The following is a 26,154-nucleotide window of genomic DNA, read 5'->3' on the forward strand; positions in this document are numbered from 1 at the left end:
TGGCACTGGCAGAGCAGATGTTTTGCTATTCTCCAAGAAATATATTATTGTTCTTGCTAATTCAGTATATGATTGTGTATGTGAAGGAGCTTTTTAATTAAAAACAAACAAAAAATGCATGTGGCTATCTGTATATGTTAAGAATCACTGCAGTTGGAAGAGTCTGGAAACGGAATCGGAAAACACTTTAGGATTTGGGTTGTGGCAGCTCCAGCGCGGAGCTGGGCTGTGCCTGGAGCCGAGGGGAGCCGAGCATCCCCTGCCCTGCCCTGGCCGGGCCCGGGGTTCTGCGGGGCTCCAGGGACTCCCGGGGTCACCGGCACGGGGGAATCGCGGCCCCGGCAGCGCTGGGAGCTCCGTGCAGGTCCCGGTGGGACCGGAGCTCCCCGCGGGTCCCGGTGGGACCGGAGCTCCGTGCAGGTCCCGGTGGGACCGGAGCTCCCCGCGGGTCCCGGTGGGACCGGAGCTCCCCGCGGGTCCCGGTGGGACCGGAGCTCCCCGCGGGTCCCGGTGGGACCGGAGCTCCGTGCAGGTCCCGGTGAGACCGGAGCTCCGTGCAGGTCCCGGTGGGACCGGAGCTCCCCGCGGGTCCCGGCGCTGCCCCGGCTCCCCGCTCCTTGCCCGGGAGGCGGGGGCGCACCCGCGAACCTTCCCCGGGGAGCAGCGGGCTGTGCTGTGCCCTCACCGCCCTCTGGCCCTCTCCGTGTGCCCTGCGATCCCGGAGAGAGCCCAGCGCTGAGCCCAGCCTGCTTTCCCAGGCAGGACGGACCCGCCCGTGTTCCCCGGGCTCCGGGTGCCTTCCCTGGCAGGGTCCTCTGCCAGCCCCGCCCGCAGCCCGCGGTGCTCGCCCTGCCCGCCCTGCCCTCTCTCCCGGGATGTTCCAGCGACAGGAGGTGACATTTCTGTCCCCTGCGTGCCCCCCGTGTTCGTTTGCTACTGTCGGAACGAGTCGTTTGTAGATTTTACTCTGATGAAAGCGTGGTCCCGGTGCAGTGATGATTTCAGGGTTATTAAAATGGTATAAAACACCATCAGCTGGGAGGTTGCCTTGCTTTCAGTAAAGGGGGTTGTCAGTGAAGGGGGTTTGCCTTGACTTCCCCGTGGGGCTGCTGGCTCCTGGGAGAGGTGTGTGTCCCCCAGCTGTCTGTCCTGTGTTAATTCTTTATGACTTTAAATGTTCATTTTGTTCAAGGGATGGTCCTGATCATATTCACAACTGTGGCAGATTGCTCTGTAATTTTTCTGTTGTTCCACCTCCTGGATCCTTTGCCCACTTCCTAATTTAAATGAATTTACTCTTCATTTATAATGAAAACATATTCAAGCAGGCTGCAGACTTGTGTGACTGATGGTGTTGGAAAAGAGCAGATTCTCTTTCCTTTTTTGCAGTAGGCCTTGTTTTGGTTGCAATATTCAGCCTTTTACAGTTATGTTTCACTCACAGGAGTACCTCAAAAGAGCAGGAAAAGCTCATGGTTTTGAATTATTTTATCCGATTTCAAGCAGGACCCACTTTTTCTGCCTTCTCCTGTCACTTGTCTCTGTCCCTCCCATCTCTTCTCTCCCTACAGATGACAGGGAACTTCTGATAAAGGCATAGGAGGTGATTATTCCACAGGTAAAGAATGGCAGCTCCTGCCTGTGTGAAGTCTGTAAATTGCCTAATTAGAACTGTAATCCCAGTGGGAGATGGAGCAGGAGCAGAAAACACCTGAAAGGCAGAGGAGGGGACAGACATCAGCCCCCACAGCTAAGCAGCCCTCCCCTCTTTGCTGGGATAATCACCAATCCTGAAGGAAAAAGATTGCAAATGGCTTTGATCACCCTGTGACGCCTTTATTGATGAGTGTTTTCCGAAAAGCCTGCCAGGATTGTGTTTCCCAGCACACTTCCCCAGCTGCCTGGGCCTGCAGCACCCAAGGTGGGATGCAGCCAGTGTGGGGAGGGTGGTGGAGGGAACTGCACAGGGAAGGAACTGCCTGATTTATAGGGGAGTCTCATTTCTGAAAGATCTGAAAGTGACTCCAATTAAAAAAAAAAAAAAAAATTAAAAAAATGGTTTCCCTGTTGGCTCAGTGATTCATTTCTCTACATCACTGTGTAAACACGAGCGTGCAGTGAGGTACCTCTGGAGCTCACTGTGTTGGACTCATAGCCTTTATTTCTTGCTCCTCAGCTTTCTCTGCCTCTTGGTTTGTGAATTATGGGTTCCACAGGGACCTGGCTGGGAGCACAGCTGAGAGTAGGTCCAAAATCATTTCCCACTTGTTGGAAAAATCCCTTTTCTGGGGGTTCTTCTGAAACACAAGGCAGGACGTTGAACCCAGTGACTCCAGCCTAGGACAAGTCTTTGGACACCCCTTGGTGCTGCTTTTGAGCACAGACATTCAGAGACTCAGACTGGATTTAATGGAGAATAAAGCTTTAATACACTGTCTGCAGCACAAAACTATTTTTGTTATTTAGCAGGAGTTAAGCATAAAACACTAACCCCTCATAATACAAAATTTAAAACACAGTGTAGGTGATTTTTGCTTCTCCCCTTAATTGGGGTGGGAGAGAAGGGAAAGCTAAGTGTTAAAAAATAACAGGACTCAGTACAAAGGTGAGAGGTTCTGTCATCTAGTACAGACATCTCACAGCAGAGACAGTGATCCTCCTGCCCTTACAGCTCAAACACTGATTTTTGATCTGTTTTAGAGAATTCAGGTATTCTAGGACATTGGAATCCCCTGTGGGCACCATCTTTAGATGAGAAAGGAAAACTTTCTGAAGTGAGTCTAAAAAGAATTGGCTGAGATGTCCTGTTCTACTTGGACCTTCAACAAAGTTAGGAGGCCAAATATCACATTTTTCAAACCTGGTTATTCTTAGAGTTCTTGTCAGTACAGGACATCTGAAGTGCAGCATTCCCCTGGCAGAGCAAGAACTGATTCACTCTTGAAAGTTGTCTGCTGGTTTCACTGTCAGGGGGACCACAGAGGAACCAGCCACGGGTCCAGCTGCTGCCCTCTGTGGGACCTGAGGGCAGAAATACCAAACCAGAGGACTTATCAAGTTTTTGGGTTTTTTTTTACATATTTATCACAAAAATCTCTGGAAGTTCGTGGTCTGCAAAACAAGAAATGGTTACCAGCACCTTGGCATCTCCCTGTGGGTTACAAGACTGCAGCATGAGGGACATCAGGGTTTCCACAGCACAGACAACTCTGGGTTCTGCTGTGCAGGGGTTCAGGCCAGAGCCAGGACGGGGATGATCAGCTCTGCAGTGAAAAGGAGGGAAGTCACAGCCTAGAGTGGAGATCCCTGTGTTTTTGAAGGTGTTGTCCAGCTCCTTTGGCCCCCGGAGCCACTCTGCCCCCCAAGGCTGAGGGGGAACACTGCCCTTCCACAGCTCCAGGCACAGCTTTGTGCCAGGGGAGCAAACCCCACTTTTCCTCTCTTTTTCTGCAGCAGCCCTGCTCTAGGAAGGCACAACCATGAGCCTGCAGGGTCAGAGCTCTCCTGAGGGCTGCCTGGATGCTCTGAAGGATGCAGGGCATGAACAGAGGCGTTTGCAGAGCAGCTGGGGCTCCTCACTGGCTCCTCTTGATTTTGAAGAGCCTTTGTATCAGGCAAAGCTCAGCATGCTGAGCTTTGAGCTGCCAATCAAAAGGCAAAGGACTGTAAATCCTCTTGCAAACACTTGGAGCCCTGCAGCGAGCGGTTCCCTGAGCTCCTGCAATCTGTTCTGTCCAGGGAATAAATCTGCAGTGGCCCCACGCCTGAGGCACAGTGGGCTGGTGGGCACAGGGGTCAGTGGCCACTGGGACTGGTGGTCACAAGGGTCAGTGGTCACAGGGGTCAATGGTCACTGGCACTGCTGGTCACAGGGGCCAGTGGTCATGGAGGCTGCTGGTCAAAGGCTTCTGGCCACAGGGGTCAGTGGTCAGAGGGGCTGGCAGTCACAGGGGTCAGTCAGAGGGGCTGGTGTTTGCAGAGATCGGTGGTCACAGGGGTCAGTGGCCACAAGGGTTGGTGGCCACAAGGATCAGTGGTCACACGGGTCAGTGTTTGCAGGGGTTGGTCACAGGGGATTGATGGTCTCATGGTCAGTGGTGGCCGGGATCGCTGATGAAGGGGTCGGTGCTCCCGGGGGATGGACGGTCCCAGGGGTCAGCGGTACCCGGGATTGGCAGTCCCGGGGGATTGGCGGTGGCGGTACCGGGATTGGCTGTCCCGGGGGATTGGCGGTGGCGGGGTGGCGGTCCCAGGATTGTTTGGCACAGGAATCGGCGGTGGCAGAGCGCGGTGCCCAGAGCAGCCCGGGGGTCCCCCCGTGCAGTTCCCGGTGTCCCCACAGGGTGGCGCCAGGGAGCCGCTCCGAGCCCCGGCCCGCGGGGGTTTTGGGGCGGGGGTTTTGGGGGGGGGGGGGGGGTTGGGAGATTTCCTTTATAAAATTCCTTCTTTGGACACAATTCCAGGAGGATTTTGTGTCCCGGGCTGGTGTCGCAGGAGTTCTGTGTGCTGGAGGCCGCTCCGCCGCAGGGGTGGGTCCGTGGCGAGCAGAGGGTGAGCAAAGGCAAGCCGGGGCCACAGCCTGTGCGTGGACTCGGCCGTGGAACCTCAGGGCTGGAAAAGCCCTCCAGGGTCACGAAACCCGACGGTGAACCCAGCGCTGCCAAGCCCAGCACTGACCCGGGTCCCCAAGCGCCACATCCACGCGTCTTTGAAATCCCCCTGCCCTGGGCAGCTGTGCCAGGGCTGGACAAACCTTTCCAAGAACTTTTCCCCAATATCCCATCTAAACACCTCGTGGGGAAATCCGAGGCTGTTCCCTCTCATCCTGCCACTCGTTATTTGGGTGAGGAGAGCGATTCCCCCGGCTCCAGCCTCTTTTGAGGCGTTTCCCGGCCCGAAGCCGGGAGGGCTCTGCCTGTCCGGGTGCAGCCCTGAGGATGCTCCCGCTGCACTCTCCAGCCAGGGAACTCGGCGACCTTCCAGCTCTTTTTCCAACCTAAACAACTCCAGGATTCTCCGAATCCCAGCCTGCCGGGAGAGCCCTAATGGGGCTCATGTGATGAGGTTTGCTCTCTCCAGAGCACTCAGCGTTTCCCCGGCGCCGCGCCTCGCTCGGCCAAAGCTCCCGAAGACAAACACCCTTAATTACCCCCTCACCGAGCCAGTGCCGCGCTGGGGTTTGAAATGTTTTGCTGTGCCCTCGGCTGTCCTTGGCGTGGGCGTTCGAGCCGCGGCCGCCCCTCGAGCAGGGCCGGAGCAAACTGCCCACGACTGGGCACGGCCCCCGATGGTTTGTGCACACAAATCGAGGTTCGATGGGATGGGATGGGATGGGATGGGATGGGATGGGATGGGATGGGATGGGATGGGATGGGATGGGATGGGATGGGATGGGATGGGATGGGATGGGATGGGATGGGATGGGATGGGATGGGATGGGATGGGATGGGATGGGATGGGATGGGATGGGATGGGATGGGATGGGATGGGATGGGATGGGATGGGATGGGATGGGATGGGATGGGATGGGATGGGATGGGATGGGATGTGCTCCGTGGTGTGGAACAGGACGGGAGGGATGGCACGGAGCTCTTCCCCCAGGGTGCCGCGGGGACAGGGTTGGAGTGAAGGCGTCCAGCCAGGGAAAGGGAAGGAAGAGTTACAGGGGGAAGATGTTCCAGATCTTTCTGGTGTTTTGAGAAAGGGGAGAGCCGCCCTCGGTTCTGTGGAGAACACAGCACCAGAGACATTCAGCAACAGCCAGGGCAGCCCTGGGGAGCCGGGTGTGTCCTGGCACATCCTCACTGCTCCGCAGGGGCTGAGATTTCCAGACCCCCCAGTGCAGGGAGAGCAGCAGCCAGGGTCACCCCGCAGAGGCAGAGCCTTTGTCCCTTTGTCCCCTGCAGAACCTCTCCCATGCCAGGCACCAGGCCCCTCTACACATGGACACAACAGCTGGGAAACCAGCTCCAGCTAGGAGCTCAGCTGATCCCCGAGAGCCCAGGCAGTGAAACCCCTCCAGCCCCAGAGGTGGGATCAGCAGGGAGCCACTGCTGCCTGGGCTGCCACGCCAGGACAGAGGGGTGGTGCCTGCTCAGGCCTCACTGGAGGCAGATTTGCCCTGGGTCCTGTGCCCCTGGACATTGCAGCAGCCCCGGGGCCACAGCCATGGAGTTTTCCCCTCTGCACACTGGATCTCCTGTGTGCTGGAGGCCTGGAGCAGCTGCTCTGAAAGCCAGAGCTCCTCCACCTGCTGCTCCCCTGACTCGAAGGAGCTGTGAGTACCCAGGGTTACAGATAACTCCCCTGGACAACCGAGTGCTCCAGGGCAGAGCTGAGCCAGGGGGGACCTGCATGGATGTCTGAATGGATCCTGCTCTCCCCAGGCTTCTCCCCAAAACCCCTGTCCTCCTGGCAGGGCAAACAGAAGGGCAAATATTGCTCCTCTCTTAGGCCTGTGCTGTGTGATGTTTGCAGGGACAGCTGCAGCCCCGTGTGTGCAGGGCTCAGCTGCCACCCCCATGCCCTGGGCTGGAGCTGTGCTGGGTCCGTGGCTGGGAAGGAAAGGCCCTTTCACCTCTTGCCATTTGCTGAAAGAAAAGAAGCTGCAGGCGTTCAGCCCTGAGCACACCCCGCAGGACAGGCACAGGGCACAGCGGGCTCCACACCCCACAGGGGCTCCCCCTCCCCGTGTCACCCCGGGGCCCCCCTGGTCTGCATCTCCCTGCTACAGCCCAGGCTGGGCACAGGTCACACACGGACCCCCAGGCCAGGAGACACCAGAGCTGCCTGTTCCTAACCCCACTCTGCAGGGTCACCTCCTGCCCTGCTCTGGCCGAGAGAAGCACTGCTGGAGGCCCGGCACTGCCGTGGGCACGGGCACAGAGGGGGTCAGGGCTGACACCGGCTGTGCCTGGCACAGATCCGTGATTTGGAGCTGCTCTCCAAGCCCCGCAGCCCAGCACGGGCCCTGCTCTGCCTCGCCCTGCATCTCGCACAGCCCTGGGGACAGGCACCCCGGGGCTCTGGTCCTGCCCAGCCCCAGCCCCACGGCACGGCCAGAGCTGCCTGACCCCGGGTCCGAGCAGGGCGGCAGAGCCCCCCTGCCGCAGCATTCCACGGGAGCGATGCGAGCCCCCAGACCCGCAATGCCCAGAGAGGGGCTGTGCAGGCGGGGGCAGAAGGGCTGGGGATCCTGCACCCCATTCCCCCTGCAGCCCTGCAGCCCATTCCCCCTGCGGCCCTGCAGCACCCCTGCATCCTTGCAGCACCCCTGCATCCTTGCAGCACCCCTGCCTGTCCCCCCGGCCGGGGGAGATGGGGCTGGGGGCGGCCCCGGGGGCCCGGGAGCGGGCGGGAGGGGGCTCTACAAGGCTGGCAGGGGGTTCTACAAGGCTGGCAGGCATTGGGCGAGGGGCAGTAGGTGCTGGAGAGCTCCTCCAATGGCTCCGCTCTTTGCTGGAGCCCGGCGCTGCAGGGGCAGGACGTGGGCCCGTGGAGAGGGTGCAGCACCTCCGTGAGAAGCTCCTGCACCTCCAGCGTGTCCCTCTGCAGCTCCTGAGCCTTCGTCAGCAGCTCCATCACCCCCAGCACCTCCCTGTGCATCTCCTGCACCCGCAGGGTCTCGGTGCCTGCATCTGTTGCATCTCGGATCTCACCCGCAGAGCGGTGGCTGCTGCACCCCGCAGGTTGGGCTGGGCTGGCCGGGAGTTGGGTCCTGCAGACCCCGCGGGCTCCTGCTCTGCCCGGGGGAGGCAGGGATGGGGCACAGGGCAGGAGCTAGGGGGGCTCCGCCAGCCCGAGCGTGGGGAGGCTGCTGGGACCCCAGGAGGAGCTGCCGTGGATCTCACAGGAGGGGCTGGCAGCCGGCCTTGCCCGTCCCAGCTTCCTCTTTGCACTCTGCAGAGAGATTTTCCTTCTGCTTTCAGCACAGTGCTGTGAACCAAAGGGCCTGGAGCTCCTGATCCTGCATCACCCAACCCAAAACCCGCCCTGGGAGGTGAGGGGCTCCTGCAGGGCCGGCTGGTCAGGGAGGGGTGGGGTTGTGGAGGCCGGGCAGGGCTGGGGCACCCCTGGGCAGGGCTGGCAGGGACAGCCTGGCAGGGACAGCCTGGCAGGGACACTGGTGGGCACATCCCCGTGGCTTCCCTGGCGCACCCAGCCCCTCCACGTGGGCTCAGATGCCCAGAGTGAGCAGTTTCTGTTTGTTCCGTGCAGGCAGGAGCCCCGTGTGTCCTGGGAAGGGCTCCATCCATCCATCCCTCCATCCATCCATCCATCCATCCTGAGCAGCCCTGAGTGTCCCCGAGGCACTGGGCGAGGCACAGCCACACACGTGGGCAGAGCATTGTGGTGGCAGCACCAGCTGTGAGACAGAGGTGAGGGCAACCGGTGCCACCAGAGCAGGTCCTGGTGGCACCTGCCTGTTCCCTCCACTGCCTGTCCCCCCCCATCTGTCCCCTCTGCTGCCTGTCCCCAGCCTGGACCCACAGCAGACTCTGGGAGGAGGATTTTGCTTGTCTGGAGGTTGCTGTCGTGGCTCCAGTGCCCATGGGAGAGGTGGCAGCAGGGTGCCCCAGCCAGTGATGCCCTCGGGGAGGCCAGGCTCTCCCTGCTGGCACCTGGGAAGGGGCTGGAATCCCCAGGTGCCTCCCCAGCTGATCAGGGGCCCATCATCCTGTAGGGCTGGGCTTCTGAAAGCTGCAGACCCCAAACTGCCCATCTCCCTTGGGGCTGGATCTGGGGGGTGACTCTTTAATCCATCAGGCTTTGATATCTATTTCTGGTGTGTGTGTGTGGCTGCTGAGCAGGTTAAGTGCTCATTACAGCCAGGCTGGGCTGTGTGAGGGGAGAGTAAATCAGTTCAGGGCACACTCAGTACAGCAAACACAGATCTTCTGTGCTTCCCCCCGTGCCATTTATTATCTCCTTTTAACATGTTTGTGTTTTTATTTCAGTGGATCAGCTGTCTTTTAATGGCTGGTTGTTATTTTCTGTGCTCAGAGTTGAGAAGGTGTTTTATTGTTGGTCTCTGCTGCTTGGTAAAAACTTCAGTGTGGGTAAATTATTTGAAAAATCATAACTCTGAATGTCCTGACACTGCCAGGGGAGGCTGGAGAGCTGGGCAGGCTCCTCCAGTGCCAGGACACTCCATGTGAGGCTGGAGCACAGAGGAGGGAAGGCAAAAGGCAGTGATAAGAGCATAAAACACTGATAGTGCAGCACCTGAAATACAGGAGAAAGAAACCGAGACATTTTCCAGCTCCACTTTGCAAGAATTTATTTATTGGGAATGCTTAAAAAAACCAAACAAACAGAGAATAGAGAAAACCAAACAGATGCACAGACCACCCTATCACATGCTCTACTCCAGGTACAGACTCAGGACTGCTCGGACACTGGATGTGCTGCGGGTGCCAGATCCATGCCAGGAGGTTGTCGGTGCTTGGGACGAGGTGACACCGGCCCTGAGTGCCCTGGGACAGCGCTGGCAGGGCTGATGCAGCTGCAGGTGCCCACATCTGCCAGAGCCCTGGCGTCTGTCCCCCCTGCCCGTGCCTGCCAGCTCCCCACAGCGCCCTGGCTGACCCAGGGCTGCTCCCCAGGTGAGCCTCCTGCTGTTTTGGGAACTCCCCCTCTCCCCACACCCATCCAGCACCCAGCATCCCTCCCAGCTCCCGCCTTCTTGTCACCTCCAACCCTCTCTGCTCCTGTGGGCTGGGTGGGGAGGAGGAGGGAAGGGGTGGGAGGCAGCAGGGGAAGTTTTGGCCGAGGCAGCGCCTCTCCCCACCCAGCCCACCTGAGTTTCCAGCCCCTGGGGCGGCCGGCTCAGCACACGGAGCAGCTGTTGGTCTTGTTCATGGGCGGCCTGAGCGCCTGCTCCTTGGGCAGCGTCTCCCTCCTCTTGCAGAGCGCGGGGCTGAGCCTGCTGGGCAGGTTGGCCTGCTGCAGCAGCTCCCTGAACACCTCCAGGACGTTCTCGTTGTCCTTGGCCGACGTCTCCACGAAGCGGCTGTTCCAGTCCAGCTCCACCAGCGACAGCGCGTCCTCCGCCGGCACCTGCCGCTCGCCGCCGCTCTCCGCCTTGTTGCCCACCACCACGATGGGAGGGAACTTGTCCTCCTTCACCTCCAGGATCTCCTCTCGCAGGCTCTTGACGCTCTCGAAGGACTCGGCGTCATCCACGGCGTAGACCAGGGCGAAGGCGTCGCTGTTCTGGATCGAGAGCTTCCTCATGGCCGGGAAGGAGTAGCTGCCGCTGGTGTCCAGGATCTCCACCTTGACCGTGGCCCCGCACACCTCGTACTCCTTGCTGTGCAGCTCCTCCACCGTGCGCCGGTGCTTGGGCTCGAAGGTGTCCAGCAGGAAGCGGCGGATCAGCGACGTCTTGCCCACACCGGCGGCTCCCAGGAAAACCAACCGGACGTGGTTCTTCTCCTTCGCCACCAGGGACATGGCTGGCACGGAGGGGACGGGATGCTCCGCAGCTGGTGCTCACCCCGCTGGTGTCCCCGGGTGGCTGCAGCCCCGGTGTGTCCGTCTGTCCGTCCTCCCTGCACTGACTCAGCGTGGCCAGGGAATGTCGGTGTCGCCGCTCCGCCAACTTCTCCCACCTGCTTTGCCGCGGACTCTACAGTCCCCGAGCCCGGCTCATTTTTTTATCCTGGTTCCCCTCTGCCATGTGGCACCAAGCTGTCCAATCTCTGTGGGTTGTGGGTGCTGGAGGAGGGAGGGCAGGGAGGGAGGAGAGCGGGCCAATCCGCAGAGTTCAGTCCTGGAAAGCCGCTGCAGCCCTGGAGCGCTGCAGCGCTGCGCTGCTGCCGGCGGCACCGCGGCCGTGCGGCACCGCCAGCTCCCCGCAGGGCGCCGGGAGCGGCTTGGCCTGGGCTGCTGGCAGCGGGGACACTCAGTGGCCATCCCCACCCATGGCATGGCCAGTGGCCAGGGGCTGGACGGTGGCACCTGCGGCGTTTCCTGCGCTCGCCCGGGGCTGGGGACTTGCTTGCAGCCGGAGTTGCTGCGAACGCGCCCAAGTCTCCGGTGAAGCGATGAAATGTTTGGCTGGAGGGGGAAGATAAGCTCTCCCGTCTGTCATAACCTCCTCGTTCAGCTGTCAGTTACCCGGTGATTTTTGTGAAATATTTTACCAGAGGGGGAAGTAAAATCTCTGTAAGACAATGCCCGGCGCTCTCCGGGAGCAGATGCCAGGAGCGGTGGGAAGGAACGGCCCTGACCCCGGAGTGGGGCTCTAGAGGTGCAGGCTGCCCCATCCAGGTGTGTTTGCTCAACACTCACCTTCCATCCCGCTCTGGAGCTGTCTCAGGAGCTGATTAATGCAAAGTGCAAACACAAAAGGAACTTGGCGCAGAAGTTCAAACAAGTTGCTACGCTGAATTTGTGGATGTGTGGGTTTTGGAGGTTTAATGCGGTTGCTTTTCTTTCCATGGCCAAGTACCATTTCCAGCATTTAGTTCTGGAAGAATTTGTTCTGTCGATTCCAAAACCCTTTTCACTGGAATTATTCCTGCCTTTTAATTCTGCAGTTATTGTTACATTTTAGCCATGTTAGGAGCTTTCCCAGCTAATCTTATTATCAGGAGAGCCAAGAGATTTTGTCGGGATGAGCAGAGTCCTGTCCTGGTGTCAGCCTGCCCTGGGAGAAGGGAAAGGCTGGATCCTGACAGTGGGATTGGTGAGGCACCTTCCCTCACCAGCTCTTTCTGCGGACACTTCCTGAGCCATGAGGAGATCCCAAATCCCAAGGACTGAGCCCTGGGAGATGGAAGGAGCTGGGGATGCAGAAGATTTGATGGCAGGATAAAAACCAGGAGAAGGGGTGGGTGAGCAGAGGGTGCATGAAGGAAGCAGTGATGGGGGTTTGGTGCCTGGTGTGACATCGGCACCAGTGGAGATGAGGAACTGAAGGCACCAGGGCAGCACCAGTAGTCTCGAGCCAGCCTTTGGAAGCTGTTTAAAGCCAAACACTTTTTTTTTAATATGAAAAATCTTGGTTAATGCCTCTTTGTGTTTGGTTTTCAAGAGGGATGAAAAGGGTTTCCCACAGTCCCTCCCGGCTGCTACAGAACAGCTCTGCAGGCTCTCGGGATGTGCTGGGGGGCCGTGGTGCCCTTGCTGCTGCTCCTTTTCCCAGCATTTCATTCCAAAGGGCCTCAAAACATGGATCTGCTCAATCTCACAACAGCCAGCATCTCTCACAGGGGCAGAAATGATGCCCAGGGTGAATGAGGAATCCATGGCAGGAGGGGATGGGAACCCCAGGCTCCAAGCACCCCGTGCTGGCTCTAAACCATCCCCTTTATTGCTGGCACCCAGGGAAGGAGCCAGAATGGACATTCTGGCAAATGCCAGGCAGAAATGCCATCCATGGAGGAGCTGGGCATGGGAAGGGGACCCTGGCGCAGTGGGAGCCAGGACTGGGTCATGTCACAGCTGCTGTCCTTGGTCTGGGTCATTTCTGCAGAGGTGGAAGTGTCCTGCCAGGGTTGGGCAGGGCGAAGGGCCAGCCTGGGCTCTGAGACAAAGAGCTGTGGCACCGTGGGGACAGAGTCACACCCAGAGTCACAGGCAGTCACACAGAGCCGGGCTCTGCATCCCCAATGATTTTTCACATCACTTGTCTCCCCTCAGTTCTCACATCTGTGCTGCTATGGTTACCAAGAGCCTGAGAGGTTTTAAATCTCCCTCAGAGCAATGGAGGATTTCAGGGTAATCTTGTTAGGAGATGAGCAATGAATATTTCCAAAGGCCTTTTGCATGGATAGCTCGTTCCCTATGAGCTTATGGCCCCTGACAGCAGGGAAGGGAAGAGACAGGGAAGGATGAACACAGTGACTTGTTTTCCACTGCAGCCCTTTGTGCTCAGACTAATGTCCCTAAATTCTGAATTTTTCAAGACTGGCCAGCTTGGGTCAGGTATTATCCAAAAAAAACCCCACATTTCAGTCTGTGTTTCCCCCAGAGAAAGTCTCACAGGGCCTTTATGGGCACTTGGAGATGGGGACAGTGATGGAGGAGCCCTGCAGAAGAGCCCTGCCCCTGCCCATCAGGATGGCAAGAGGGGCTGGGATGGCTCGTGGGAGTGACCAGGATCCTGTGGGATTTTGTAATCCAGGTGGAGTTTGGATCTTGCAGACAGGGAACGTGCTGCACCCACAGGAACTGGAGCGTGGCAGGGGCAAAGCCTCCGCCAGTGCTGAGCCCTGGGCTGTCCCCACAGGAGAGGGGACCGTGACACCCCAGGGACAGCGGGAATGAGGGAGGGAGGCAGGGAGGGAGGGAAAGAGCCCTGAGCAGGGCAGGGAGGAGGGCAGGCAGCGGGAGCAGGGATGAAGGGATGGCAGCAGTGTTGGGCAGGAGCTGGGATGGAGCAGGAGTGCGGTGTGGGGCGGGTTTGGGGCAGGTCACAGCCCCACGTTCACAGGCAGGTCTGGAGCAAGGGGCCCTCGGGGATGTTTGTGGTGTCCCTCTGCAGGGCCGACAGCCCTGGAGCAGGGGGAGGTGAGGGATGGTCCCCAGGGTCCCAGGCAGTGTCAGGGCTCGGGCAGAGCCATCAGCCAAGCCTGGGGTGCTGCCTGGTCCCAGCCTGAGCGAAGCCCCCCTGGGCTGGGCAGCCTTTGGCAGCCAGGAGAGGGCAATTTGTGTCAGAAGGCTGGGAAATGGTGTGTGGGCTGCTGCTCCCCACCTTGTGCTGCTGGGGGAGAGCTGGTGCAGGGCCCAGGGAGCACGGGGACAAGGGCAGGGGAAGGGGCTGAACCCTGCTCTGTGAAAAACCAGCAGCACTCAGCACCTGGGATCTGCTCCCCTCACAGGGCTGTTTGCCACCAGCAATGTGGAACAGGGTGGTGCCTCTTCTGTCCCTGAACCAGCCCACAAAGCTCCACTGCTGGAGGGGAGTGAGTGAAGCTCTCCCAGAAAACATCCTGAAGTCCTGACAAGGTTTGTGACATCTTTTACAAAGACTCATTTTTGTTTTGCTTTTAAGCTTCTGTCTGGTGAAAGTGACTGAGTGAGGGGAAAGCCAGAAGAGCACAGCACCCCTTCCCACTGGCCACGTGCTCCCAGCTCTGCTGCTGCTCCCAGGTGGGAGAAGGACAATTGGCACCCTCAGGAACAGCCTGTGCCGTGCCTGGAGCTGCTCGAGGAGCTCCTGCTGTCCTGGCTCAGCGGGAACAGCAGCTCTGGTGCTCTCAGCTGTGCTGGGCACTGCTCCAGCCCACGGTGCCCAGATCAGCCCTGCTGGGTACACAGGGGCTGTCAGGAGCCCTGGCCTGCCCCGTTGCCCACAGGCACTGGAGCATGGCTGTGGATGTGGTGCTGAGCCCTCTGCAGCCCCGTGCTGTGTTCCAGGAGCTGAGCCAGCTTCTGGAGCTGCAGGAGCTTCTGCACCCCTGCCACGGGCACCCAGTGCCTCAGCACCCTCTGCCTGGGCCCCCCCAGCAGGACACGGGCCTGAGCACAGCCTAGGTGGGGGTCCCACCCCGCAGCCCCTGCCCCTGCCCCTGCCCCTGCCCCTGCCCCTGCCCCTGCCCGTGGGTAAATCCGTGCTGGACGTGAGGCTGCGTTTCCAGCCGGGTTTCCTCATGCCCCAGCTGAGGTGCTGAGTGCAGGGGGATTTGGACAACAGAGGAATAGAACCAACGTGATTTCACCAGAAGCCTTTTATTGTTTACTTTACAATCCCAGGTATAGATTCTACAATCTCCAGCCCACGTGGGCACACACTCCTGGCTGGCCAAGTCACTGGTTCAGGAGGCAGGTTCATCTCCTTCAGGTCACCCAATTGGCCAAATGTCCATTCTCGGGCTGCACCTCCTGTATCCAGGGTTTACATTCTTTGTACATAGTTTCTCAGGCTCTTTGTTCTTATTTTCATCCTGCTGTTTTCCCAGTAACCTTGATGAATTCCTGAGAGCTCTGGAAAACAAGAGGGCAGGTGACTTGTTATCTACGATGATTTGGCTGGTACACAGAGTGGCCTGAGTTGTGCAAACACCTTTCTGCAGTTGGGAAGAACGTGGGCAGTGGTGAGGAGCCCCATCTGCCCTGCCTGCTGTGCCCTCACCGCTGGCAGTGCCCAGGCAGCACCCTCGGGGGGCTGAGCATCCCTTTCCCCCCTGCAATGAGCCCTGCATGCCAGACCAGGTGAAAACAGGGAGGAGGAGAAGCTGCTGCCTGGTGTGAGCAGAGCAAAGGGTGAGACAGAGGAGCAGACAGGGTCAGCGGGGCGGGTGCTCCTCACGGTGTGGGGACGAGCTGCACCCCAGAGGGTTAAACCTGCCTCTCCCGGAGATTAAATCCGAATGGCCTTTGGTTTAGCGACAGGTGAGAGGCGAAATCCGAACCCTCCGGCTCGCAGCCCGCCTTGGAGGGGCCCGCAGCTCTCCCGGATGCATAGATGGATCAGCCATACGTGCTGCTCCGTCTGGAACAGCCTGGCGTGCACGGATCCTGTTCCCGGCCCCGCTGGGGCCACCCTGAGGGGCAGCGCCCGGCCCGGGGGTACCCGGGGGTGCTGGCGCTGCAGAGGGGCACAAAAACCCCTGCTGGTGACCCCCAGTGCCAGCCTGGGGTTGCAGGAGGTGAGGGCTGAGGTTTGCCCGCAGCCCCGGGCTGGGTGGCAGTGGGGAGGGAGGAGAGTGGGGCTGGCTGTGGGACTGACTTTGGGGCTGGCTTTGGGGCTGACTTTGGGCTGGTTTTGGAGCTGGTTTTGGGGCTGACTTTGGAGCTGGCTTTGGGGGTGAATTTGGGGTCCCACAGTGCCTCTGGAGGAGGTGTGGGACGAGATCTCCGCGGGCACCACTCATCCCTTCAGGGGGGCTGAATCCTCCTGGCACCTCCCGCTCGCAGCCAGGCTCACGGACAGCAGTGTCACCCGGGCTCACGGACAGCAGTGTCACCCGGGCTCATGGACAGCAGTGTCACCTGGGCTCATGGACAGCAGTGTCACCCGGGCTCACGGACAGCAGTGTCACCCGCACTCATGGACAGCAGTGTCACCCGGGCTCACGGACAGCAGTGTCACCTGGGCTCACGGACAGCAGTGTCACCCGCACTCATGGACAGCAGTGTCTCCTGGGCTCACAGACAGCAGTGTCACCCGGGCTCACGGACAGCAGTGTCACCCGGGCTCACGGACAGCAGTGTCACCCGGGCTCACAGACAGCAGTGTCACCCGCACTCACAGACAGCAGTGTCACCCAGGCTCACGGACAGCAGTGTCACCCAGGCTCACGGACAGCAGTGTCACCCGCGCTCACAGACAGCAGTGTCACCCGCACTCATGGACAGCAGTGTCACCCGGGCTCATGGACAGCAGTGTCACCTGGGCTCACGGCTGTGGCACCAGTTTTAGGCACAGGGGCACTGGGAGCTGCCCCTGGCAATGGTGCTCTGCCCCTCCCTGCTCCTCCAGATGACCTCTCCCATGCCAAAGGGATCATTTGGGGTTTGAAACCCTTCCCTGACCCAGGCCCGTTTCCTGTCCCAGCCCCTGTTCCAGAGCTGCGGACAGCCTGTACTGATCCACCTCGGGGAACAAATCCAGTCTCCCCGTAAACAGATATCTCGCCGGGGACTAAAGGGATTTAGTGTAGCTGTTCTCAGGCTCAGAGGAGTTTCTATAACATCTCTTATCTTGCTCTGGCTGGATTACTGGCTGCAGCAAAGAGCTCGCCTCTCTTCGGGCCACCAGCACGGCGTTTCCTCGGGTGACACAGGGTGACACAGCAGAGCTCTCGGGTCACCAGGAGATGAAATGTGTGACACCGAGGTCTCCTGCAGCCCCGAGATGCCAAGGGGGAGCTCCAGACCACCCCATCCTGCAGCAGGCTGCACTGGTTCAGTGAATGGCTCTGCCCACCTTTGCCCACTGCAGTGGCATCGAGGAGGGAAGCCCAGACCTGGCATGTGCCTTAACTTCTTTAGACACAAGATAAGGCTAAATATTAGTGCTGATCTGCTTGGAGGGCCAGTAAAGCCAGCAAAGACTGATGGGGAACACCCAGGTACACGAGCAGCCAGTTTTAGCTGATTTTCTGCACGCTGCTCTGGGCTGGACTGAGCCTCCTCCACAAGGGGTTGAACCCTGAGCCTCCTCCATGTGGAATTGGACCCTGAGCCTCCTCCATGTGGGACTGAGCCTCCTCCATGTGGAATTGAGCCCTCAGCCTCCTCCAAGTGGGACTGAACCCTAAATCTCCTCCTCAAGGGGTTGAGCCTCCTCCTCGTGGGGCTGCAGCTCCAAGGCAGGGTGCACCCCTCCATTCACCCCTGGCACTGAGATTAAATCAGTGCAGGCAGGGACAGGAGGCTCTGGGCTGTCTGGCTGATGCTACTGTAGGCAAGAAAACCCCAAATCAAGACCTTGCTTTTGTGGTTTCGCAGTAGGAGTGGGGAAAGGGAAGGGAGAGGAGCCAGGAGCAGGCAGGGGAACAGAGATGCTGATGGATCAGTGGGGCTGAATGTGAAAGAGGCATGAAAAGAAATGGTACAAGGTGTAATAGCATTCACCAGGGCAGGGCTGCAGGATGCACTTGGGTCTGCATCTCTGGATGACTGACACAAGTCCTAAAGGCAAGGGATTTCCTGGTGAAAAAAATGGCAGCTAAGGTAAGAACATCCCTGACATGCACCATGGGGTCCAAGAAACTTAAATGTGAAGAGAGGAGAGGAGCTACTTCAAAGCTCAGAGGAAGCCTGGCACCCTCGAGGGGTGGCTGGAGGGGTTTGGGGGGCAGTGACAGAAGAAGATGGGATCTTCAGCAAATCCACAGCAATAACACAAAGTGAGGGGGGGTCTGGTGCTGGCAGGAGATGCCCAGCACCCCAGGTTTAGGTGACAGGAGCACAGAAGAGGTTCTTCACCCATCCAAGGTGCTCCTGCAGCCCGGACTGGGCCAGAATTTCTCTCTGCCAGGCTGTCACCGAGGCTGTCAGGGACACTGAGCCCATCCCCACAGCTCAGCTCAGCCCCCAGCAGCCGGGCTGTGCTCCTGCCTGCAGCAGTGCTGGCAGCCAAGCCTCCCCTGCCCGTGTCCTGCTGGGAGCACTGCTCCGTGCCGTGCAAAGCCAGGCACACATGATGCTGTCGCCCTGAAAACAAACTGCTGCTTTTCCTTTCTTCCTTTCTGGAGTGTATGAAAATGTCATTTTGTAAACATCCCCCAGTGCTCTGCCTGCCCGGGGCCGCCTGTCACTGCCCGTGGGGGCCCTTCCCCACTCACTGCATGGCCTCCAGTCCCTGGGCTTTCATGCCACAGTTCCCAACTCCTTCCCCAGTGACTTCTTGTCCTTAAATAACCAAATAAACTTCACATGATGGGGCAGACGTGACCTCAGTGTTGTCCTGGATCTGAGCTGATTATTGCCGTAGACGCTTTTATGGTCAGACTGCTCCTTCCTTTTCAGGGCAGGAGCAAAGGACACATCTAGCCAAAAGCAAGGTTAAAATAAAATGAGATTTTCATTCATTTTACAGGGGAGTTTGTTGTTCCCTGTGAACATGCCAGGCCCCACAGTGCAGCCTGCACGACCTGCGAGCTGGGGGAGCTCCTTCACTGAGCCTTCTGCTCTGGAGTCTCAGCACTTTGGTCTGGCTGCCCCCAAAACCTCTCACCTTTTGGGTTCAGAGGAGGAAACCTCTGCCCATCCCCAGTGTCTGCCAGTCCCTCTCCAGAGCCACTGTCACCCTAAGAGCTCCTGACAGCCCCGCCCGGGCAGCGCCGCGGCGGCTCCGCAGCCTCTGCCGCGGGCTCCGGCGCAGCCGCCGCCTGTCAGGACACCTCATGTTGTGACATATTTCCTGTCGGGGAGCATCAGCAGCAGCCAGGCCTGCCCTGCCCGGGGGCAGCACCCTGCTGAGCCCCTGCGCGCCCGCATCCAGGCTGGCTCCTGACTTCTGGCATCCACACAGCTCTTGAGCTTTTGGGTTCTCCAGGTTTATTTTTTGCTTGGGAGGAATCACCGTGGTTGTGAGCCATAAAGAGAACCTTGCCCTGTGGTGGGGCTGTCCCTGCCCCGAGGGATGAGTTGTGCCATGTCTCAGGTTTGCAGGACACCGGTGTCACCTGTAAACCTGCTCCAGTCACCTCCTGTGACTGAGCTGAGCAAGGCTGTCCCTCTGTGAGCAGAGACACTGGGACTGTCCCCAGCAGGACAGGCTGCCAGCTGAGCCACGAGGAGTGACCACGGGATCACGGAACCATGGGATCACGGAACCATGGGGTCACAGGATGGGTGGGGTGGGCAGGAACCTTGCAGACCACCTCATTCCAACCTCCTGCCGTGGCCACCCACCAGATCAGGTCATGCAGGTGATGTTCTGGGACTAAAAGGTGAAGAACCCAAAGTCACATTTGCAGGAGGGGATTGGATGGCAGAGGACATTGCCAGCCTGGGGACACTGCAGTAAATGGGGGCTCGGTGTCCCCTCCCTGCAGGGCTGTGAGCTGTGGTGGCATCAGAGCTGCTCCCAAGTGCCTGAGCACGGCTCTGGGCTCTCCCCTGGCTCAGAAGATGGGGAATGCTGTGCACTTCCAACAGCCCTCTCCAGCAAAGGAGGGAAACAGAGAGAAGCTGGCTGGGGCGAGTTACCCTGTGCAGCTGCTTTGTGCTCAAATTCTGTCTCATTTCTGTCCAGGCCAGCGTGGCCCCAGGTGTCACCACGAGGGGAGGGGATGCTGCTCTATCACTGGGACCTGGATACCTCTTCCCATCTCCCAGGCAGGGCCACGGCTCCCTCCCAGTCTCCCTGCCTGTGTTTTCCTGGTGCAGTGACCCGTGTGGTGCTGCTGTGCTCCCCTCCTGTCCCTTCCTGCAGCTCTGGGAACAATTGGCTGTGTTTACCCAGCGCTGATGGATGTGGCTCCTTGTGCTGGCCAAGTTCCTTCTGCTTTCCCAGCAGGAATGTGGGATGGGAAAATCCCAGCCTTCAATCCACAGCTCCAGTTCCTCAGCTCCATCCCTCTGACCAAGTGCTGCAGGCTGGGCAGGGAGCTGCCAAAAACCTCTGTAGGAGCAAGGGCAAACCTCAGTATGGGCAGAGAGCTGAGATTTATTTTCACAAGGTAAACTGAGGCAAGGAGTGTGAAGCACTGCTGTGTCCCCCCCTCCTGGAGCAGCTTCTCTGAAGGTAAAAATAAAAGTGCAAAGCTGCAAAATGCCAACAGTTCTCTGGGCTGCAGTGGAGAGATGTCCCCAGGAGCTGCCCCTCAGTGTTCCCCACTGCCCCCCAACATCCCTCAGTGCCTTGGCCTGCTGGGGGAGCAGGGGTGACTGCTGGGCCAGCTCTGTACTGGTCCCCTGGTCCACACTCAGCACTGGCACCTCTGGGAAACCTGTTCCAGCTTGGGGAGGATCAGAGAGGCAAATTCCAGGAGTAACCTCTGAGTAACCTGGTCTGTGGAAGGTGTCCCTGCCTTGGCAGGGGGCTGGATCTAGAAGAACTTTGAGATTCCTTCCCACCCAAACCAGTCGGTGATTCCAGAAACAGGGGCTGTGCTGGGGGCTCTGGGGGCAGGCTCACACTGGTGCAGCACTTTCTTGGCATGGACAGGGAGAAAGAACCCCATGAACACAATAAATACAGATACAAGGGACAGAACCCCCCAGGATTTCATTCCCCAGAGCTGACTCTGCCATTCCAGCCTGCTCATGGCACGGAGAGGAGCAACCCAGCTCCTTCCAGCATCATCCTGTTCCCCAGGGCGATGAGCTGTGAGTCACTGGAGCCGGGAGGGGAGCAGGGAACAGGCCGGGATGTGGAGCAGGGCAGGGAGCATCCCGGGATGTGGAGAGGGGCAGGGAGCATCCAGGGATGTGGAGGAGGGCAGGGAGCATCCCGGGATGTGGAGGGGAGCAGGGAGCAGCCCGGGAGGGAGGCAGGGCAGGATCCCCCCTTGACTGCCGGGTCTGACTCCGAGCTGTGGCAGCCCCAGCCTTGCTTTTGGACTCGGGAGCAGGTCCCAGTGACCGAGGCTGTGTCAGGAAGGCTCACAGCAGGTGAGCCCCACCACCACGGCAGCCCTGCAGAGTCACAGCGGCTCAGCCCAGCCCAGCTCACGTTTGTTTTAAAGAACCCTCCCTGCAGAGCCGATCCTTCAAGGCTGCTGCTGTTTGTCACTCTGTCACATCCGTGCGGCGCTGAGGCAGCGCCGTGAAGCAGAAATGACACGTTCTGGCAGCTGACATCTCCAGGAAGGGTTTAGCATGGAGACAAACCGAGCCTAGGGTGAGCTCATGCTCCCGAGCTGCCCCCCCGGTGCCCAGGACGCTGGAGATGCCCGAGCAGCAGCAAACAAAGGCGAGGCTTTGTCCCGGATCCGTGTGACAGCGCCAGCGGTGCGGGGTGACCTGACACAGCCAGATGTGTTTGGCAATCCTCTGGCTCATCAACTGGATTTGCTGCCGCCGTGTCACGCTCCAGATGGCACAGAATGTGTGCCCTGGTGCCAGGCGTGGGTGCAGGGAGAGCCTCGGGCAAGGGCTGGCGCCTGCTCCTGCCTCCAGGCAGGCTGGGGTGAAGGGGCTGTGCTCACCTCTGAGTGAGGGGTTTGCACACACATCAGGGTGTTTGTGCACAGGGTTTGCAGAATAAAACTGTGACAGCAAAGCCACGGGGCCAGCACTGAGCAAAGGCAGGGCAAGGCACCCTGCTAAGGTCGGGATGTCCTCCCTGCTCCTGTCCTCCCAGCTTCCAGCCACTCTTCGCTACTGCCTGCTCCATCCTAAAGCCCACTCCCTCAGTTTTCCCCCTATAAATGTATTTTTATCCATGGGGCAGATACAGGAGCTCTGCAGAGCTCATGTTTGAAGACATGGCTGTTCCCCCAGGCAGCACAGGGAAGCAGCCTGGGTGCAGGGCTGGGCTGGGATGCTCTGCCTGGGATGGGATGGTCTTGCCCAAGGAGGGATGCTGGTCCATGGGACCTCACTGCCTGAGCCCCTGGGAACCTGCACTTCAGAAAGCACTAACACCCTGCAAAATTCCTTATAAAGCAGGGCAGGAAAAGCACTCACATTTTCAAGGGGTTGAATTTACCCCGATCAGCCCTGCTGCAGCCTGGTTCAGCTCCAGCGTCCTTCTGTCCTCAGCTCCAAGCTGAAAATTCTTTTGGAAGCAAGTCCCATGGAGGTGCAGAGCACAGACTGCTGAAATGTGTGACTTTGTCCTCCCTGGACAAAGGGGAGGAAGGCAGCAGCTTTTCCCCCTGCTCTGCTGGGTTTGGGCTCTGCAGGTCCTCGCCAGCAGTTTTCTCTCAGCCTCTCCCAGGGATCACTGACCCGGCAGCATCTCCGGGCTGCCGTGGGGGCTCTCAGGGGCACTGCACGAGCCGGCAGCTTGTGACATTCCCGGCCTGACTCAGAGCCCCGAGGCGCTGCCTGCTCCATCCCCATCCAGCCCTGCCTGCCTCGGGATGCCCCCGCTCCCCTGGCCCTCCTGGGGGGGGTTGGTGTTTGTGTGCCACATGTCACCCCCGGCCCCCACTGCCTTTCTCTTCATCCCAAACAGGCTCCTTGGGTGGGTTTCTCACCCAGGCAGTCCATGCTCGGGGGTGGGTTAGTGCTGCTGTTGGGGCAGGGCTGGAGGAGGGGGTGATGGAGTCTCCTGACCCCTCTCCACGGCCCGGGGGTGGCTGCAGGCACCACCAGCTCCCCAACACCACAAAACTCCAGCAGCTCTCCAAGAACCAGGTGCTGTGCCTTTCCCCCTGACCTGCCTCATTCCCACTCTCCCTCATTAATTAACACTCATCCTCTCCTCGTTATCCAGCAGCTCCACAGCGGGGCCTGTGCCAGGCTCTGTGCAGGTCCCTACAGTCCATCCCTGGCCCCCATGGCACAGCCCTGCTCCCCCAGGAGGAGCCCAGCACCATTCCCAGTGATCCCATTCCAGACCCACAGCTCTGACTCCCTCCCACAGGCTCCTCTCTGCCCCCAGCCACGGCAACCTCAGAGGGTGAAGGAAAACAAACCTGGAACAGCATCACAGCCCTTGAGCCAGAACAGGTTTGTCCTTCTGCTTTAGCAGGCAAAGCCCCAGCACTGCTGGTGTTCACTGGGATCCAGTGGAATGCTCTGGGATCCCTCCCCACCTCTCCCCAGCAGCACCATGTCCCATGGGGGGATGGCAGAGGGTTCTGTGGGGTTTGGGGCATGTGCACAGATTGGTGTCACTGCTCCATGTGCCCCAGGGGAAGGGCCTGGAGATGTGGCTGCCAAGCCCTGCAGGACAGTGCCAGGAGGGGTGGCTGGGCCAGTCTGGCCTGTTTGCCCTCACACCAGTGCCCTGCTGGTCCCAGGGTGGGATGGGTCTGTGTCTTGGGTTGAAAATGTAACCAAAAATGTGTATTCTGTTTTCATCTGTTGAAGCTGGTTGGGAGATATTGTTCTTTATCTCTTGTGACTCTAGGGGTGGAGAGAGGGCGGATGCCCTCTGTTAATGGGACAGGTGATAACAGCAGATAAGGAGCCAGGCAGGGCCTGCACACACAGCCAGGGGGTGTGAGCCTGGCAATGCTCCACTGGCACCAGCTGGGATGGGAGGAGGTCTCTGGGAGCTGTGGGGGGACCTCCATCAGAGCCTGGTGAGGGATTTCAGGGAAATCCCTGGAGCAAGCACAGCCCCTGTCCTGCGCATGGGGCAGGTCTGGTGGGATGTGGCCGGAGCAGCTGGAGCTGTGTGGCCTCTCCAGGCTGGAGGGCATGGCAGAAGCTCCCAGGAGGGATGCACTGACCTGCCCATCGCTCCCCAGGGCTGCAAAAGCCCCTGGGGCCTGGCAGTGCCAGTGCCAGCCATGGGGACAGGAGCAGGTCCTGCCCTCCCTGCTCTGCCACACACATTTTGGACCTGAGGGTCCTCCCGCCCCTTTGCCACTGTCAGCACCTCCAAGAAGAGGCAGTATGTTATCACAATAAATATTATTGTAATAAATAACTATGCAAAGGCAAAAATGCTTGAGATAAATCTTGTTTTGCCAAACAAAGGCTTCAAAAAAGAGCTTCAAGGCTTTTTGGGGGGGAGAACTTGCATTTTTCAGTTTCCATCTTTTTCACTCGCCTGTTCCTCTTCTCATCTCTCTGTCCCTGGTGAAATCCTGCTCATAATTAAAATTCAATGTTTGGATACAGCCCAAACTGCAGCTGCTGGGCCAATCCATACTGGAGCCAGGAAATAAGCAGGATAATTTTTCCACTTCTACAGTGTTTCTCCCAGCAGATCCTCCAGAGTTTTCTCCAGTGGTGATTAACTTTCTCAGGACTCTTAGGAGATGCTGACTGTTCAGGAAGATTCTCAGCAGTGCGAGGGCAAACCCACAGCCAGGATGGTGCCTGGAGGTCAGTGGAGCCTCCTCTGGGATGTGCAGGGCACAGGGAGAGGGGCTGGGGGTGTCCCAGCCCTGCCACCCCTGGGGCTGGAGTGGCTGCTCCATGAGCAGTGTGCTGTCCTTGCTGGGGGGGCTGGGTGCCACACCGGGGGTCCCCAGGTGTCACACCGGGGGTCCCCTGCCCTGTTTGTGGCTCCCAGTATTGACCAGTGCTGCAGCCCCAGCTTCACGGCGAGCCCCTGGCACAAGGGACAGTGTCCCCCCTTGGTACGAGAGACAGTGTCCCCCCTGGCAGCAGGGACAGTGGGGACAGTGTCCCTCCCTCGGAGCAGGGAGGTGTCCCCGGTGGCAGCAGGGACAGAGGGGACAGTGTCCCTCCCTCGGAGCAGGGAGGTGACCCCGGTGGCAGCAGGGACAGAGGGGACAGTGTCCCCACGGCAGGAGTGCCCGCGGCCGTGCGCGGGCTGCTGGCACCATCTAGTGGGGTTTGTGCCGTGCCGCTGCCACCCGTGTCCCTGCCCTGTGGCAGGGGCACCGGCACGGCCCCGATTCCCCTCGGGAATCTCGCCCAGCCCTTTACCCTCAGTCCCACTCGCCGGGCTCGGGTGGGTGGGTTCGTGCCCGGTGTCCCCCGTGGGTGCCCCACGGTACCGGAGGAGACAGACGGTGGCTTTGGGGGCACAGGGGCTGCCTGCAGAGCTGGGACATCCCCCTGGACGGGCTCAGCACCGCCCTGGCCGCACCCTGTTCCCCCCAGGGCTGGGAACCCCCATGGGGGTCTGTGGGGTGGCAGCCGGGTGAGCCACTGACCGCACAGAGAGGATCCAGCCCCGATGCTGGGCTGGGCTCTGGGTCTGCCCCAGCACAGCCCAGACTGGGGGGGTCACACAGGGACCCCCCTGCACTTGCTCTTCAACACCCAGCTGGAAGTTTCCTCCACAAAATGCCCTTAGGAGAAATGGGAGTGTGCAAACCAGGGGCTGGGGGCATAGCTGGGGCCTGGGGCCGCTCTGCGCATTTTTATTGCAGGGTGTGCGACATTAACTCCTTTCTCCTTTTTTTCTTTCCCTTTTTCTTCCCCTTCTCCTCCTTTCTCCTTCTCCTCTCCCTCCTCGTTTCTCCTTCTCCTCCCCCTCCTCCTTCCTCTCCTTCATTTCCCCTTTTCTTTGCAAACAGTTCAAAGCAGAGTCCCCAGGAGTGGGGCAGTCCTGGGGTCACCACAGTTCCAAGTCCCACCTGAGGGATGTTGGGATCCAGGACTTGCCTCAGGTTGCCCATCCCGGGAGATCTGCCCCAGGTCACCCCACGGCACAAGGGAAGGCTTCACCAGCACCAAGAAAAATTTGAGATTTATTTATTTGTGGGTTTGTTAGGCCAGGAGGAGGGCTGGGGGAGGCCCAGCTCTGTCTCAGCCCCTGGTTCCCCTCCTGTGCCCAGGGGAAAGGGCCCCAAATCCAGGGTCCTCTCCCTGCTCCCCTTGGCCTGTGGCTGCCAGGGGACCACAGGGGACCTTGGCTGATGGCACCAAGTGGGAGGAGCTCAGCAGTGCTCGCAGGGAAGGGAATAAGACAAGTTGCCAAACCCCAACCTTTTATTTCTCAGCATCCAAACCCTTACACCAGCATGAATTAGCAAAATAAGTGCCTTCCTACCCTTCCAAGAAAACCCCCAGGAGATGGCGATTTTTTTTTTTTTTTTTTTTTTTTTTTTTTTTTTTTTTGCGCCTGAATAATCGAGCTGGCTGCTGATGAGTGTGGAGAGCCAGCCAAAACCTAACGCTTCTGCCCAAGGATTTCTCTCCCGCCGGCAT

At 59.2% G+C, this 26,154-nt stretch overlaps 1 protein-coding gene across 1 annotated transcript; it reads right to left on the reverse strand.

Annotated features, from left to right (window-relative positions):
* Positions 1 to 9,263: 9,263 nt before the first annotated feature.
* Positions 9,264 to 11,020, reverse strand: LOC134557329 (GTP-binding protein Rhes-like). Its single transcript, XM_063410250.1, has one exon. The coding sequence runs from the start codon at positions 10,453 to 10,455 to the stop codon at positions 9,829 to 9,831; it is 627 nt and encodes a 208-aa protein (XP_063266320.1). The 5' UTR covers positions 10,456 to 11,020; the 3' UTR covers positions 9,264 to 9,828.
* Positions 11,021 to 26,154: the final 15,134 nt, after the last annotated feature.

This window comes from Prinia subflava, chromosome 12, assembly GCF_021018805.1.
Source record: "Prinia subflava isolate CZ2003 ecotype Zambia chromosome 12, Cam_Psub_1.2, whole genome shotgun sequence".
NCBI lineage: Eukaryota > Metazoa > Chordata > Aves > Passeriformes > Cisticolidae > Prinia > Prinia subflava.

Bases quoted from the DNA above. Each gene is read 5' to 3' on its own strand.
- LOC134557329 (XM_063410250.1), bottom strand. From the start codon at position 10,455: ATGTCCCTGGTGGCGAAGGAGAAGAACCACGTCCGGTTGGTTTTCCTG.